The following is a 16,577-nucleotide window of genomic DNA, read 5'->3' as shown; positions in this document are numbered from 1 at the left end:
GTGCGGGCAGAAAGCAACATGAGCCGTCATGGCAGCTGGGGGAATGATGTATAGTTGGTTGCTGGATGGCAGAGGACACGGAAGAAGGGTGAGGGAGCATCAGGGCAGGAGCCTGGCAAAACTGTGGCATTCCAGAGAGCATTTTGTATATGTTATGCAGTATGATAGAGGAAGCAAAAGCAGGTCCAGACTTCAGAACTCTGAGCAGGTTATGGAATCACTACCTTGAGCAGGATGCTATACACATGGACCCAGTCTACTCTTGCTGTGAGGTGCACATAGTGTCCAGCTCTGTGGCTGTCCTGATGTGGGTTCCCAGCCTCTCCAGATGATACCATTGCCAAATGTCCTGGCTGTGCCCCAGTGCACTCCACTGTGCTTTCTTAGAAGGAAACAAGACTGTTTTTCCTTGTGACATCATCAGCAAACAAATAGTTGCCCTTTGAACTTGCTGTCAGTAGAGTAGACAGGGAAAATCAAAGAATCCTGAAGACTGAGTTTTAACTTCCACATCTAAGAGAGTCCTGAACACCTACCCACAGTATCCGTAACTATGCTGAAAGGTTAGGCCTTGCTGAGCTGATAAAGTTGTTCTGTGTGAAAGAGCCTCTGCTTATATTACACCATATCTAAACTGTCTCCTATTGCAGCATCATTCATTCACTTTGTATTTTTTCCCAGGCATGCACAACCTGGGCAACCCCAACAACCTGGGCAATACCACATTAGATCAATTATGCAGACTTGTCTTTCACATTTCAGCTCTTCTTTCTTCCACTTAAATTCCCAGCTCAATCACTGCGGATGGACCTCAGTGCACAAAAACATGGCAAGTGTACAGAAGTGTTTCCTCCGTTTTCTTTCTCCATGTTTTCTTCTTCCTCTCTGTTTTTTCTTTTTCTTTCACTTTTCTCTTGCTTTATATTAGAGAACTGACTTTTGTTTTCATGGGAAAGTCATTTTCACAGAAACCCTGTGCTTAAACTGACAGCTGTCTATGCTGGGATGGGTATGAGTTATTGATTGGTCATGAGTGCCCCGAGAAGACCTAACAGGGGTGCTGCCACCTCCTCCTCACTTGTCTGTTATGCATTTTGTTACTGTGAGGAAAGAGTTCTGAGAAATGGGCTGCACTCTCCTGGGACCCACTGGAGAAATTCTCCCTGGCTACAGATGTTATTGCCAATTGGAGCCCTGGGATGGAATCACCATCATACAACTCTAGTGCCAGAGAAGAATTTAGGAAGCACAGCTGTAATTCCTCATTTTACAGATGAAGAAACCGAGGTCCGGAAAGGTTTGGCAATTTGCTTAAGCTGTGCAGCTGTTATTGGCAGCCTTTTTTGTCTAGAACTCGGGAGTTCTGACTCAGCCTAGAACTTTTCACTACAACACCCTTCCCCCCTCACTTTATTCTGGAGTTTATCGCATCTGCAGTAATGTTATCCCTAACAACAGATGGCTTCTCAAATAATTTTTATAGGCACAAATTTCCATCTGCAATTCTGGACCTGTTTGTGTAGACTTTTTTCTTTTATGTGATGACATATTAGTCTTATCTCCTGGATGGAGTCATAAATGAAATGATTTATAGATCACATTTTAAAGCAGGCCAGAGGCCAGTGCTTAGGTGGGTTGTTTTTGGTCGTCGACGTTCTGCATCTAAGTGTTAGTAAGTCTAGGATTTGTGTCACTACTGTTTTTCCTCCCAAGGGCCCAAGGCTTCCTCCTTGAGTCATACTCTTCCCAGTGCCTTATTCCCTTCCTTCTGTGCTCCCTCCCCCTTCCATTCCCCTTCTTTTTCCTCCTATTTTTCATAGCCATCTTCCTCCCTGTATAAACTCCTTAGCTGGTTATAGGTAGCTGCTCCTTTAATGCTGTGGAATAAATGAATGAATTTCATAATAATTCTGCATGCAAGTACATTTATTATTCTTCTAATATAGTATCATATTTTCTGTGGAAATTAGACTGGAAGTCAGATTTACAAAAAAGAAGGTGTGGAGTCAAACCACAGCTCTCTTTCTCTCTTGACTTCCTACTTCTGTGTCACCCACTTGCCTTGCCTCCTCCATCTGTGGGCTCCTAGACCTCCCTATTCATTAGCACTCACCACAGATTGGTGTGAGCAGAGGAAGAGAGGTGACGAAACTCAAATTGGGTCATTTGGTTACACATTAGTAACTGATAAAAGATACAAAGATATTGACTAAATGAGGTTTTAGGGAACTATATGCCAGGCTATTCTTATTTCCCATTAGTGTGGAAAATCAACACTTGCTTGTATTTTGGAGTGAAGACATTTTTCTTAAGTGAGTGGGAAAACCTCTTGACATTTTGCAGAGAGATTACATTTTGAATAGTGAATGCTAATGTTCTTTGTGCGTAAAGAATTTCAGAGCTCTTGGATATGAGCATTAATGACACATCATTTTGTATTTGTTGGTGAGTTAAAATAGGTATTTTCTGCCATCTCATTTTTAGGAAATGTTCAAACTTTCATCAAGCTGTTCTCCTGTAGGATTGGTAGCTCCATGAGCTCCATTTTTAGGAAACTCAACAGAGGACTCAACCTTTGCTCTAGAAATAAAATTAGCATTTTTCCCTCAAGAAAAGGAAACTTATGGACCTTATAAAAAAAATCGCAGGCAATATCTAGTGGGATATATGGGTTTGAGGATGAGATCTGAGGCAATGACTTTGTTCTCAGATATAAAATGCTTTGCCTTTGGCTTGTGATGCCTCTGGGTGGGGCTCCCAAGGACTGTTTCTTGTGGGGAGTCTAGGATGCAGTGTGTCCATACTCATATGAAGCTTGTAACCCAGTTGGGAGGATGACATGCAATAGGACATTTGGAATTTTACCCAGTCCACAACCATCTATGAATGCCTGCTGTTTGTCAGTACTTTGTTGGAAACTGGGAAACAACTGTGGCTCTGGTAATGTCCCCTTCCTGTAGACTCACAGTGACCATATGATCATCTAATGATATAGACTCCAGAACAGTAACGTATGTGACACTCTGGTGTCATGCCTTATTTCTATTGAGAAAGTCAGTGGCTGCTGCCATCTGAGAAAGATGTTTTACTTAAGAACTTTGTGCCCATTGGCTAAGATAGAAAACTGTGAGTGAAGACCAGAGATGCACTAGTGTCTTAGTTGCTTTTCTTGTTGCTGAGACAAAATACAAGTTAAAGGAGGAAAGGTTTATTTCAACTCACCATCTGTAAGAAGTTTTAGCCCATAGCTGGTTCCAAGACAGGGTGGAATCACAGAGGAGAGGCAGTCCATGGCAAAGCAGGCAGCATTCAGTGAAGCTGCAAGCAGCAGCAGCAGCAGCAGCAGCAAGGGTGTCTTCCCTCTCTCTTTTTATATTCCACCCTGGCCACAAGCCTATTCATTGGTGCCCTCATACTCAGGGTGGGGTTTCCATTATCTTAATTCCAACATCACATCCTTAATCCACATTCACACACCCTAATCCAGCCACCTGTAATATTCCTCACCTATGACCACGTAAAGCTTTGGAGGAACATCTAGATATAAGCCGTAATAACTAGCTTGGCTGAGAAAATGTGGCACACGTACTTAACCACTTTGAGAGAGGTAAGGATGGAGATGCAGACAGCAGCCAAGTTGTAATGGGTAGGCGCTAAAGATCTTGCATACATTCTGTGGGCTAGTGAATTTTAGTCTGGTCCTGGGAAGATGTGAATGAACTTCGGGAGGTCTGTGGACATTCACCCTAAGCTTATAAGCAAAATCTGTAGGTCTGTACATAATTGTACTTCCTTAGGTTCCAAGAAAGAAGTAATGCAGGTTTAGGGTAGTTAAGGAGGATACAGGTAGTTAGTTAGTAATGAAGGCTAGGGTAGTTAATGAGACACAGGACAGATTTTTGAATGGTAGAACCCTCATCCTTGCTTCAGTGTGCAGGATAGATTGTGGTGTGGGGATATGGCAGATATAGGGGTGTGGCAAGGTATGTGGGGGGTGTGGAGTTGGGTAGCCTGGGGAGAAGACTCGCCTTGCACTTCATTCATTCAGATAGCAAATAGTTATTAGTCACCTACCTCTGTGTCATAGGCTGAAGGATAAACTGGTAGACCCTGCCAAGTAAGGAGGCCCCAGTGTCAGGACCGGGGGATATAATGGCTTATGGGATAAGGCACATAATTAAGCAGAACACAGCAAAGTGTGGGCTTATTACATCTGTCAAGTATTCATTCAGCAATTCTTTCTATGCTAGATTCTCTTCAAGGTGCTGGGGGAGTGAAGCTTACATTTCAGAGGGAAGACAGAAAATGAAATCAACACATTCAGATCAGGTTGGATGTGGGGTGGTGGTAAGTGCTACAGGGAAAAAATAAACCAATGTAAGAGCATAGAAAGTAAGAGGGACCCACATTTAGAATGAGCAAGTTGCAGGAGGGGGTATGAACCCATGGAGGGAGAAATAGGCCACAGAAGAGGGTGCTGAGATGGAGGAGCACATGGTATGGCTGCCCAGCAGCTACAGTAGCACCTGGAACTGGTCCTGCAATGGCAGAGTGCGGTGAGTGACAGGCAGGGACAAGCTGCGCTGGGCCTTCCAGGCCACCCAGGGACTTTGAGTTCTCTTCTTGGAGTGGTGGGAACCTGCCAAGAGTTTCGAGTACAGAATGCAAGACCTCTGCTGCTGAGGGCGACTGTGGGTTTATATAAACTAGGCTGATGAATCAGCAAAGCATTCTGGAGGAAAGTAAGTATTAGTGGGACCAGGGGATGAATAGGAGTTATTCAGGGCTGAGGAAGGGTGCTCTAGGCAGAAGGAACAGCAGGCTTGAATGTGCCAGTAGATCATGGGGCCCAAATGGCAAGCAGGACTAGGAGTGGACTTTCTGGGGAAGCCTTTAGTTTTGTTGGTATTAAGATTGAGGTTTCTTTGGTTCACTCAAGGAATGGTGTACAGAGTGGACAATTAACATGTGGGTCTGAAGTTAGGGAAGGTGTGAGATGCAGTTGGGTGTGGCCGCACTGGTGGCTGGAATCCCCTAAAGAGCGAAAGCCAGAGAATGGCAGAGGGCTGAGAACAAAATCCCAAGGAGCACTGACATTCAGAATCCTGGTGGAGATAAAAAATAGGACAAAGGGAACAGAGGAGAAATGGTCACCAGCGGTTGAAGTCAGTGTCTAACTAAGTGCAGGGAGACCTGGTGGCAACGTTACTTACTGTCAGAATTCAAAGCGGAACCACTGTCAGGTGTAGTTCATAGGGCAAGTCTTAGGGGTGATATGAAACTGGAGCTTAGCTTTTCAGGAGGAATGAAATGCACATGTATGCAAGAAGCTGAGCAGGAATAGGAGCAAAGGGCGGCTTTCCCAGAGGTGGATTTGACAACATTTTGCTTAGGGAACTACAAAGAGACTGATACCAGTTGGTGTAGGCAATTTAAGAAGTTAGGGGGGCTGGGGATTTAGCTCAGTGGCACAGCACCTGCCTGGCAAGTGTGAGGTCGTGAATTCTATTCCTGGTACTGGAAAAAAACAAAAACAAAAACAAAAACAAAAAAAGAAGTTAGGCTTAGTTCCATATATTGATTTTATTTTAAACTTGAATTTTTCTTATCTATAACTCCCCTAGAAATATAGGTATAATTTTACGAGTTTTGACTTTTCATTATTTTCAAACTGATCCATGACCCCCAAAAGTACTAATCCATATCATTCTTATTATTGCAATGAGAAGCTATGGAAAGGTGGATGTGGTATTTGCTGGCAGTTCTTGGGGAAGTGTCTGGCAGGATGAGTCTGAGGAATAATGGGAAGTAGGCAATTAGTTCTAGTACTTGTAAGGTGGAGTATTGATGCTTTAGACAAGAATAATACAGTAAAAAAGGAATAATGCTGTAAAAGGAGTAGAAAGAAGGAACAGGTAGAGCATTTTGAAGAAATAATTGACTGACTATTGTGGTGGGTTAGATGTAGGATGTGGATTTAGCAAATATTTATTAAGGTCTACTGTATGTTGGTTAAAATTTGGAGCAAGTGGACATGATTTTTGCCTGCTTGGAGTTTTCTCTTTGCTAGGGGGACATATCGCTATTGATAACCACCCAAACATGGGAGTGGAAATGTGGTAAGTGCCACGTAGAAAAAGTCTAAAAGATTTTGAGGACATAGCCTTGGGGACTTGATTTGGTGAGGGTGTGTAGTATTATGAAGTTATCTCACTAGCACTTGATTAAGCCACATTTCTAGGGAGTGGACATCTGTTGATTCCTTTACCTGAGCTTTCTGAAAACATTTCCTCTAGAAACTGAGGCTTTCAAAATTTTAAAAAGTGCTTGGTTAGTTAGAGGAATAATGCTTTTGGGTAGCTAGTCCCATTATTTATGGTTGGAAAACAACAGTATTTGATTATACTGAGCTTCAAACTTTTTCTTTTTATTATTAAAAATCTTCTTTTAGAAGATTTTTTAAAAAGTCCTTTTTAAAACTATGCTCTGTTTTTACTTGGTCCAAAACAGCCTACCCTCTGGACTCAATATGAATACCTTTAGATACCTGTCTTAGTTAAGTAAATAGTATCAATGGGTATCCATTTGGAAATATTTAGCAGTCAGTTGACATAATGAAAATGGCACTAAATCGAGTTGAGTTTTGCGTTTCCATCGGTGAGTGCTGCTGCTACCTTTTTTCCATCCCTCCGGCCATCCTTTTCCTGTTATTTTTTTCCTTCGTCACATGTGTGCTTTGTGGTAGAAATGTGTTAAGTCACTGATGCAAAATATACTTTCATTACCCGCCTAAGCTTCTTTTCTACTTATTTCCAGGATCTTTAAAGGTGGCCATGAGACTGAAAATGATTTACTCTCTAGTATGAAGCTTGGTAATCCAGTCAGCTTACTAACTGACTCTTATGAAAAACTGGGCAAGATGAGAAACCATAACAAGTTTCATGATAATTCAGTGGGAAGGGGATAGGGCTTTTCCAAAGAAGGAGGTATTTTTGCTCTTTTGCTAAACAATTAGTCCTCTATTTATAATAAAGGGTTTCTGGCTAGGTTTGGCTATGTGAAGACTCTTGTCAAGAAGGCAGAATTTAAAGATATTTTGGGTGTGAAAATAATAGCAGCTGGTCTTGGTGATATGCAAAAAAGGAAATCAAAGGGCCTCCAAGCCTAAGAGAGACTAGGGAAGATTGAACTTGACTTGAACGTGGTGTAGGTACCTTGTACCAATGAGGTGTGAGGCCAACAATGCCAAGGCTGGGTAGAGATCAGCGGGAGGAGGTGAATCTGGACCTAATACCAGATAATCCCAGCTTGCTGCCTACTCACCCTTATGGCCAGGTCTGACCTCATTCTTGGAGCCCTCCCCATTCTGCTCCCTTCCATGGCAGATAATTCAACTGAGTCCTGTGTTCTGAGGATGTGGCTCTCTATCCAGGGCTACTTGTGTCCATTTGGCTTGGTCTAATGGGCACTCAAGACAACCTAAGAGCTACTGCAAGGTGCACAGGGCTTTGCCACCCTTGGGAAGATCTTACCACCCTTTAGCCTGATGGGGTTGCTATTCTTTTTCATAACATTTGAGAATCTGCACAGAGCAGTTGCTATACACTTAGGGTTCCAAGTTGGCTAAAAAGTTGCTTTATGGACAGTCCTGGGCCCCACATTCTGGGCTACCTGGGGCTTTTGCATGCTGGCTCTTAGCAGCCTCATCCCTTTGTCTTTAGTGAAAGAGGCAGGAACTGCAGTTCATGGGGTTTTCACAAGTGGTAAGGTAGGAACCTTGGCCTGGTGTTGCTGGGCCTGGTCTTCAGCAGTGCTCTCGAAGCCCTCCTTCTTTGCTCCATTCTCAGTTCTGCTGGCAGCGGTGTGGAGGAGCAGTGTGTGTAATTGTAGCCTGCTGTTTGGTTACTGCCTTGAACTTCAGGCCACCTGGCCTGCAACACTGGCTGCCTCACACCCTTTCTCCAGCAGTGTCAACCTCACACTGTCTGGATTACTTTTCTTTGTAGCGGACTGGTGTGCAAATGCAACCTCCTTTGTGTCATTTCTGTTGTCCAAACCATCTCCATTTCTTACGTCGAACCATTCGACTTTTCCTAAACTTTGGCTGCCACGACTTTCTTGCCTCTGCCTGGGGGTGTCCCCATCGTGTGTGGCCACCCGTGCCCCTACGCCTGCCCTGCTCTCTGTGGGACCAGCCCCGTGACAAGGTGCAGCTAGGTCTGGGTGCCAATGCTCCTGGTTGTGGTGATGGTGACTAATAGGGGTGTGACCATAACTAGGTCAGGGTGGTAGTGGGCTGCTCAGGGCTCTCTGGGGTCTGCTCTGCACTAGCACTGCTGATCAAACTGCATGTATAGCTCTTAACCCCAGCACGACAGGTCCACTAAAGGCCTGCCTTTGAACAGTAACATAAACAGTCGATTAACACCTTTTGAATGTTATATGCATTATAGACGGTGAAAAATATTCATGAACCGTTGAGAGATCCCTTTTTACTGTGACACATATTTTGCCAGAGAGAAAAACTGCTTTTGACTGTTTTAGGCAGCAACTCCCAGCGCTTCTGCTCACCACAGTTGCAGCGGGAGGCAGCTGTGATGTGAGCGCAGTAGTGCAGAATCCACTATGGTTTGAGGCAATTATGATTTATTGCCACATCTTTATCTTAGCACACATTTCTCTTGACTGCATATGGTTCCATGTGTGGTCTGTGTTTGTGTGCTAAGTTTTGATATATTTTAACTTGTAATACACTCCTGGGGTTGTAAATGGTAAAACGAACTCTTAACTACATATATATTATGCATTCATGGTACACCTAACTTTTTTCTTTTTTTTTTTTTTTGACATTTCTAAGTTTACATGTTCTGGCGGAAGATTATTCAAATTGCCACATGTCCCCTTCCTTAGATCCACAAACAAGTGGGCCCCCGTACAGCTCAAAACCTGGTTATATATATTTTTCTGTAGAGATGATGGGATATTTGATACCTTGAAGTTATTGCCCACACACTGTTCAGTCACTCACTCATTCATCTGTTCAGCAAAAGCGTATCAAGTGCCGCTGAGTGCTGGGTGCTGAGCTAGCTTCTGGGGCTCCACAAGTGAAAACATTTCTACGGCTTCGTCCATTTCACACTGGCTATCTACTCTCACCCCGAAGGCATTGAGCTGCTACAGTTAAATATTCACAGCTGCTTTCTCCTGACTTGAATCATGCAACAGACATTAGTAAACAGACAGTAAAAGGACCTGAGGTTGATGGGGGTGCTGTGCTCCACAGCATGGTGATGGAATGGAAAGACACGGGTAACAGAATAGGAACTAGCATTGCAAACTGCCAGCCTGTGCTCTCTAAGGATCATTAAAAAATAAAGAAGTCCTATTTGAGGCTGCCAACCTTAGAGCTAAGTTATTTAGAATGGAAAAAGTTGGCAAATTCAGACATACTCAACCCAAGGAGCCAATATTTTGTGACTTTTATGGCCAGTGTAGTTTGAGAACCAACACCACAGAATTGTGTACAATATTAATGAGTGGGGAGAGCAGAGAAGGGTTATAAAACCCACGCTAAAAGCAAAGCGAGGGCTGTGAGGAGGGGAGTGAGACCCAGGTTATCTGGGAGGGCAGGGGAAGCAGGAAGCAGGAGCCTCCTTAACCAGCAGACACCCAGATCTGTATCTGCAGTTTACTTTATGTGAAAATCATACGAGAGCCTTCACTCCATCTGTCCTTCCACTATCTGTCCACCTCTCTTCCCCAGTCGCCCTTGAACACGCTGTCTATTCATTTCAGTATATTCTTGTGTGCCACCTCTGCACCAGGCTCTGTGCTGTGCTGTGCTCAAACCACATAGCCATGTCCTTTCTGCCACCTTCACTTGTTAGCATGTGCCTGGGAAATCATGGGCCAAAGTCACCTACCCAGTGCGAGGTGATACGCAAAGTTATCCTCACGCCTTTTTATTGCCTTTCTTGCAGTTTCCCTCAAGCCATCTCCATGGAGGCTGCTCCTTGCACTCATGTTGCTAACCCCAGACTTCTTGACTTTATTCTTTTATCCACTTCTCTGTGTCTTCAGCCATCTCCTCTCCATTCGTCCCTTCCCTTCAGTCTGCATGAGGTCTTTTCAGGTCCCTTCTGCTGTAAAAAACCCCCCAACCAAAGAGCATGCTTGTCTTGTATTCTTTCCCTGCCATATTTTCTCTTTCCTTCTCAACTCATATCCAAATTCTCAAAGAAGTGGCCTCTCTTTCTGTTCCTCTCCTCACACCCAGCTGCTCCTCCACCCATGCATTTGGTTCCTGCCTCTGCCATTTCCTTGAAACTCCTTGCTCAGCTTCTCCTTGTTCAAATCTAAATTTATATTATGAGTTCTTGTTTTGTTGGGCTCCTCTCCCCCGTTTGGCATTACTGACCACTTCTCTCCTCAATACTTTCCTAAAAGTTTGTGTGTATCTGTTTTCCTGCTTAGCTTAGAACCAAGCTTTCTTGCTTTTCACTTTCAGTTTAATTTTGGGGATATATTTCCTCCCCTAAACCTCTAGACTTTGAGATACCCATCTGGGTTCTCCTACCCCTCTCATTCCACATGTTTTTAAAGGAGTCTATTTAATACTGATGAATAGCACCTTCAAATTATAAAGACAAGTTATAAAGATTTAGGGTTACCTGGTAACAGTACTGGGAATAAATCTGAATTAATTTTAAACATATGTTTTATGTTGTTCATCAGGTCCCCTGAATTCCCAATGTTTCAGCTGGTCTGTGATTTGTCTCCATTTCCTAACGACTCTTTGTAGGGTCTATAATCGGAATGAGCATTGGCCTCTAATGATTCTGAACTAATTGTGAAGCCTTGAGAAAGCGAAGAAGTCTATTATAATCCAGCTAATTTCATTTTGTCGTTTTTCTGGGTAGTGCATTCTGGAGTAGCCAGTCCGCTTCTCAAGCAAGTTTTTGATAAACAATTTTCCCTCAAGGTTAGTATAATAGGCAAACACCTTTCACTGCAACTGATGGCAAGAGGTACTGAAAGATTGGCTTACATTATGATTCATTATTTCAAAATGTCAGAATAAAGTGGGTTGGCTTCATCGCCCAAGTTTTATTCTTTAGAAGGGAGTACATGTTTTGCTTTTATAATGCTAATGGACTCACTGTTTTTTGTTTTTTTTTGGTACTCTTTTTTTTCCAGGCCAAATTCAGGTAATCGACGCCAGAGCGGCCGAGAGAGATTGGCCAGTAGCAGTGACAAGGGAAGCATGACCCTGGAATCTGCCAAGGAGACCCGCTACTGCGCAGTGTGCAATGACTACGCCTCTGGCTACCATTACGGGGTCTGGTCCTGCGAGGGCTGCAAGGCCTTCTTCAAGAGAAGTATTCAAGGTAGTAGTGTGTTGAAAACAACTTACTCCATTTTGGCCCTAAGAGCACAAGTAACCGAGGACATGATCAGCCATTTATACAAAGCAGTAACACCTAGTAGGTCTACTGGTATCCTTGGTAGAAATGTGGAGAAGAGACAGAATCTCAGGAGAAGTTGGCAGATGCCAGGGAATCTGTGTCTGAGTAATTCTGCTTCCTCCCTTTGGCAAGATCCAGACAGTCTTGAGTCAGCTCTCATGGTGGACGATTTTGGTAGCTGGGTCTCTGAGGTAAAAAGAACGACTATCTCTGCCCTGACTGGGGCATGGCAGAGGACATTCAGATTCTACTAGCTACTCTGCTTAGATGGTATGGCATGATATCAGTTGTCTGTGCATAATTCTTTCTCTCTCTTGGCCTTGTTCTGATCTTTGCTCCAGACCAATTCTAATTCAGTGTGTTCTCTTCCTCTCCTCCGTCTCTTTCTCATCTCAGTGGATGACATGACCTTTTGCTAACATGAGCAGATTCAGTGTCTGGTGACTTGTAATAGGGGGGGTATCATCTGTACCAAGTAGTTATTAAGTATCCCACAGTAACATTTTGTTCCCTTGTCTACCTCAATCCTTTTGTTGTACAGAGTTTATCAATTGTAGCTTCTCTGATATTCTGCTAGCTGCATTTTATTTCTACTCTAGGGATTTCTATATTGTTGCATAATATGGGACATACCCTCAGAAAACATCAATCATTTGTGATGAAATATCTATGCTAGTGATGCTTTGTCTGATAGGAGCAGAGGTCTGATAGCAGCTTAGGTTTATTGAATTTACTTTTTGTCTCAATAATGGGTATTTTCCTCTGTTATTTGTTTACTATTTCATCTTAAGTGAAGTTTGCTATAGGAATACTAAGAACATTTCTGATTGAGTTTTCTTTTGATTCCCTCTACAGAAATCTAGACTTAAGTAACCTGTTGAAAACCATAGTCTGCTAAATTAATAGACACTGCCTGAAGGAGTGATTCTCAGAATTTTCTGCTGTGGCTCTTCACTGCCCTGCTATGGAGTTAAAACTTTGGGGCTGGTCCATGCTATTTTTCCTTCCATTGTCAGTGGATTTTTTTTTTAAACTGTATTTTAATAGAGTAGCTGGTAAGGTCAATGTAATCCATTTTAAAGAGTTTTCTTTGACACTTACTGCTTTCAACATCTTTTAGAACTCTGCAGTAAGACTTGGACATTTTTCTGTGTTGGTGTTTTAATAACAATTAGTAATATTCTCTGCATTAATCTGTGGTGTGTTAGGTACACAGACAGAGACTATTAATTTTATTATTTTAATCCAGAAAAGTGAAAGTTGTGTCTCACCTTGGATTAGTATAAATCCTTAAAGCTATTCTGGCAAACATTTTAATTTATGGTTTTACTGTTTGATTTTATATAATCTAAAATATCTTTATTTTCACCAAGCTTTTTTTTGTTTTTGTTTGGTCTTTTGATACAGGGTCTCACTATGCAGTTCAGGCTGGCTTTGAGCTCACTTTGTAGCCCAGGCAGGAGGATCCCAGTGATCCTCCTGCATCAGCTGCCTGAGTGCTGGGATTACAGGCATGCCACCATGTCCTGCCCACCAAGCATTTAATCTGGTAGGAAAACAGACTCTGATAAACATATGATTAGTATATAGGTTCAGCTATACACTTGGATGAGTCATTTATCTGAGACTGAGTTCCCTCATCAATAAACATGATTGAGAGCGGTTATCATTAACATTTTCCCATAAAGGGCCAAATAGTAACTATTTTAGTCTTTGAGGGCCATACAATCTCTCCTGCATCTGTTCAACTCTGGCATTGTAGTCTGAAAAGAGCCTCAGGTAGATGCAAATAAATAGGAGTGGTTGTGTGCCAATTCAACTTTATTTATAAAAGTAGGGAACTGAGCAGAAGTGGACTGTGGGCCATAATTTGCTGATCCTTGATTTAATTTTCATTTGATTTGTGTAACCTAAATACCAGGATTTATGGAAAAGAAATAGGTGGTTTTTAAATGCAAAGCTTTGATTTTTTGTGTTTTATTGAGAACTTATGCTTTACCAGTCTAGATGTACTGAGGAAAATTTAAAAATAGGTAGGATGCAATTCATAATCCAACAAATTTAGAATTTATTTGGGGTGTTCATGTGGGATAAAAGGGTACTAGTTTTCATGATACAACTAGAAAATAAGCAAGTGTAGACAAAGTACTACCTTAAGATAAAGAGAGGGACTTTAAAATTTTTAATTTCATTAATTTATTCATTTATTTATTGAATGTTTCCATTATTGATAGGGAAAGCACAATATAATATTAGGAAAAATGTAGTCTCTACTGTCACTGATCTTATAACTCAGAGGCAGGAATGGATAAATAAACCAGCAGTCAAATTACAGTGAGATATGTAGCAAAGTGGATGTGAATGTAGGTTCTTACAGCAATCTAAACTTCACTCATTTCCAGAGAGGGATGAGTAAGACTTTCATCAAAGTTTTCCTGATGAAAATCAACCCTGAAGGATGAATCAAGTGAGCAAGATGAAGGAAAGAACGAATGTTCGGTCATATGAATGAACATACCTGTGAAGACCTGGAGGGGAGATAGAGTGTGGGAAGTTCTGTGAATAAGAACTTACCGAATTAGTTCAGTTTTAGATGAGGCAGAGATGTTCTTGGCTCATTCCTTTCATCTTAGACTGTGTAAAAGCAAAGTAAGTGAGCTCCTTTTTATTTTATTGGCAGTTTTTTTGTGCTTACAGAAGGAAACGTAGCAAAGCACCCTTAAGGGTTTCTAGCCCTGTTTCCTCATCAGAGTCTTGATAACTTGGAACTAAAATGTTTGACTGAACTTCTTTTGCTCTTTGTAAATCACACTGCCCTTCACACGCATTGAAGGGCAGTGAAGGGGCTGACACCTAGGTAGAAAGTTCTGAAGATGCTGCAGCTCTCTCTGTTCTGCTTGTTACTTAAGAGGAGAGGTGGAAATGAGTACACATCAAATTATTCTCATGTTATAAGTGTTTTGGCTGAAGAGGTAAAGTGTTTGACTTGAAAGCATACAAATTTTCATCTATGACTTAGTGTACAAACTTGTTTACTTAAGAAACTGACTAATGGCCTCCAGTGGAATTTTTTTAAAGCAAAGTCAAGAACACTATTTAGGTCAGAGGTACACAACTGAATATTCGATGAATTTATTAGTCTTGCAGGCATAGGGCTATGCTTTAAGGTGTGTTTTAGCAAGAGACTGTGGAATAAGTTATACAAAAAGACTAGGTTAATTTCAGTAGCCAGGTGTACTTTTTAAGTATTACTCCAAGGAAAAGGGATGCTACTGAACTCATTGCACCCCCCTCCACTCAGTGCAGGGGATTAATCCCGGGGCCTTGCACATGCTAAGTACATGATCTACCACTGAGTTACACTCCCAGCCCAGCTAATTGCTTTCCTTCCGTTATTATTTCAGAAGGATGTACCCAAGCTCATCTATATACCACCAGAATACTACCACTTGATATTCTATCAGGTCTATGCAGAGGTTGCTCAACATTAGTTCAGACAGACTTGCCTAAGACTGATATTGGCCCACAGTTTAGCTGACTCTAGGAGAACACCATGGAATCTGGTCATAGGGGCTTTAGGTCTGACAAGGGTAACTGAGAGAGCATGATCCACCCAGGCCTTAGAAAACTTCATTCAGTGTGATACAGTCCAGCACCCTGGATAGCTCCAACAATAGTTGCTGAGGGTAAGCAGAGACTTATTTCTAAAGAACCTGAGGCCCATTTAGCTGATTCCATCTACTTTGTGGGGCTCTGTTTATGGTAGGGCAGATGTTTCACTGACTTAATGATTTTATTTCCTTTGAAGATATAGCCAGTGATAGGATTGCTGGATCATGTGGTAGTTATATTTTCAATTCTTTTGAGGTATCTTGCTACTGTTTTCCATAATGGTTCTACAAATATTTCTTCTTTAGTGACCTGTTAAATGACTTTTCAGACTTAGGATAGAGGCACACTGCTTGGACTTACAAATCACCTTTTTATTTGTATAGTTCTTTATGTCTTGTCCATAGGCCCTCCATGCCTTTTTTTGTACTGTAAACCTTGTTTATACAGTACTGTGATTTTTGCCAATTGTACTGTCCAGTACTGTAGTTTTATGTTCTGTTCTGCATTACAGTACTGCATGTAAGAGTTATGGAAATAAAAGCAAAGTCAGCAAGGTGAAGCTTCCTTTGACCTCTTCTTTGTTCTGAACATTGTAATGTACATATGGTGTATGATTTCCTCATTTAGCAACCTATTCATTTAACAACCTCATCACAGGAATGTGACTGGCTGTTAAATGAGAAATGCCTGTACTACTTTTTGTTCTGACCAACGCTGTATAGGGATTTCCTCCCTCTACATTTCAGGAGCACTTATCTTTTGGCTTTTTGAGCATACTCATTCTAACTAAAGTGAGTTGATAGGTCATTGTGGTTTTAATACAAATTTTGCTGATGATAGGAAATCAGTGATATTGAACATTTTTTTTCATATATTGTTCTTATTGGTCAGTGGTTTGTCTTCTTGTGAGGGAGGTCTACTGAGGTTAATTGCCCATTTTAAAATCAGATTATGTTTTTCTTGTTTCTTTTTATGTCATTGAGTTTAATTCTTACATTTGTAGCCTATTGGCCCCTTATTAGATAATGCATTTGCAAGTTTTCTCTCTTCTTCTGTAGGTTATGTCTTCACTCTGTTGAATGTTTTCTTTGCTGGGCAGATTAGTTTTCTTTTAAACCCTTAAACCTTTATGAAATTATCCTACTTACTTGTTTGTTTCATTGTCATCTGTCTGCACTAGGCACCACCTGCCTGTATTCCCAATATAAAGTTGGATAGAAACTCAGTGAGAGCTGAATGAGCTTTGTTTGTTGCTACAGCACCTGTAGGATTGAGTACATGTATGCTAAATGGTAAAATATGGCAAGGGGTCAAGGAGGGTGGATAAAAACTATTAGGGGATCTGACATAGTCAAGGTTTGCAAGGGAATCAATTTAATACAGGACACATAATTTTTAGGATTATTTTATAATATTCACCCTAAAAGTCAAATGCAGAAGAGTGCAACAGTTTGTCCAGGCAAGAGCCTAGATCCCACAGCTGTGTTCTGCATGAGTCCA

At 41.7% G+C, this 16,577-nt stretch overlaps 1 protein-coding gene across 3 annotated transcripts in view; it reads left to right on the top strand.

Moving 5' to 3' along the window:
• Esr1 (estrogen receptor 1) overlaps window positions 1-16,577 on the top strand; it is a 364,976-nt gene that overhangs the window by 117,006 nt on the left and 231,393 nt on the right. For all 3 annotated transcript variants that reach the window (XM_013517315.1, XM_005390574.2, XM_005390573.2), the window contains exon 3: window positions 11,197-11,387. In XM_013517315.1, the coding sequence (XP_013372769.1) occupies window positions 11,197-11,387 (191 nt within the window). The remainder of the gene's footprint in view (window positions 1-11,196; window positions 11,388-16,577) is intronic.

Source organism: Chinchilla lanigera, unplaced genomic scaffold (genome assembly GCF_000276665.1).
Source record: "Chinchilla lanigera isolate Chin_1 unplaced genomic scaffold, ChiLan1.0 scaffold00038, whole genome shotgun sequence".
Lineage (NCBI taxonomy): Eukaryota > Metazoa > Chordata > Mammalia > Rodentia > Chinchillidae > Chinchilla > Chinchilla lanigera.
This window is presented reverse-complemented; position numbering and strand designations above follow the sequence as displayed.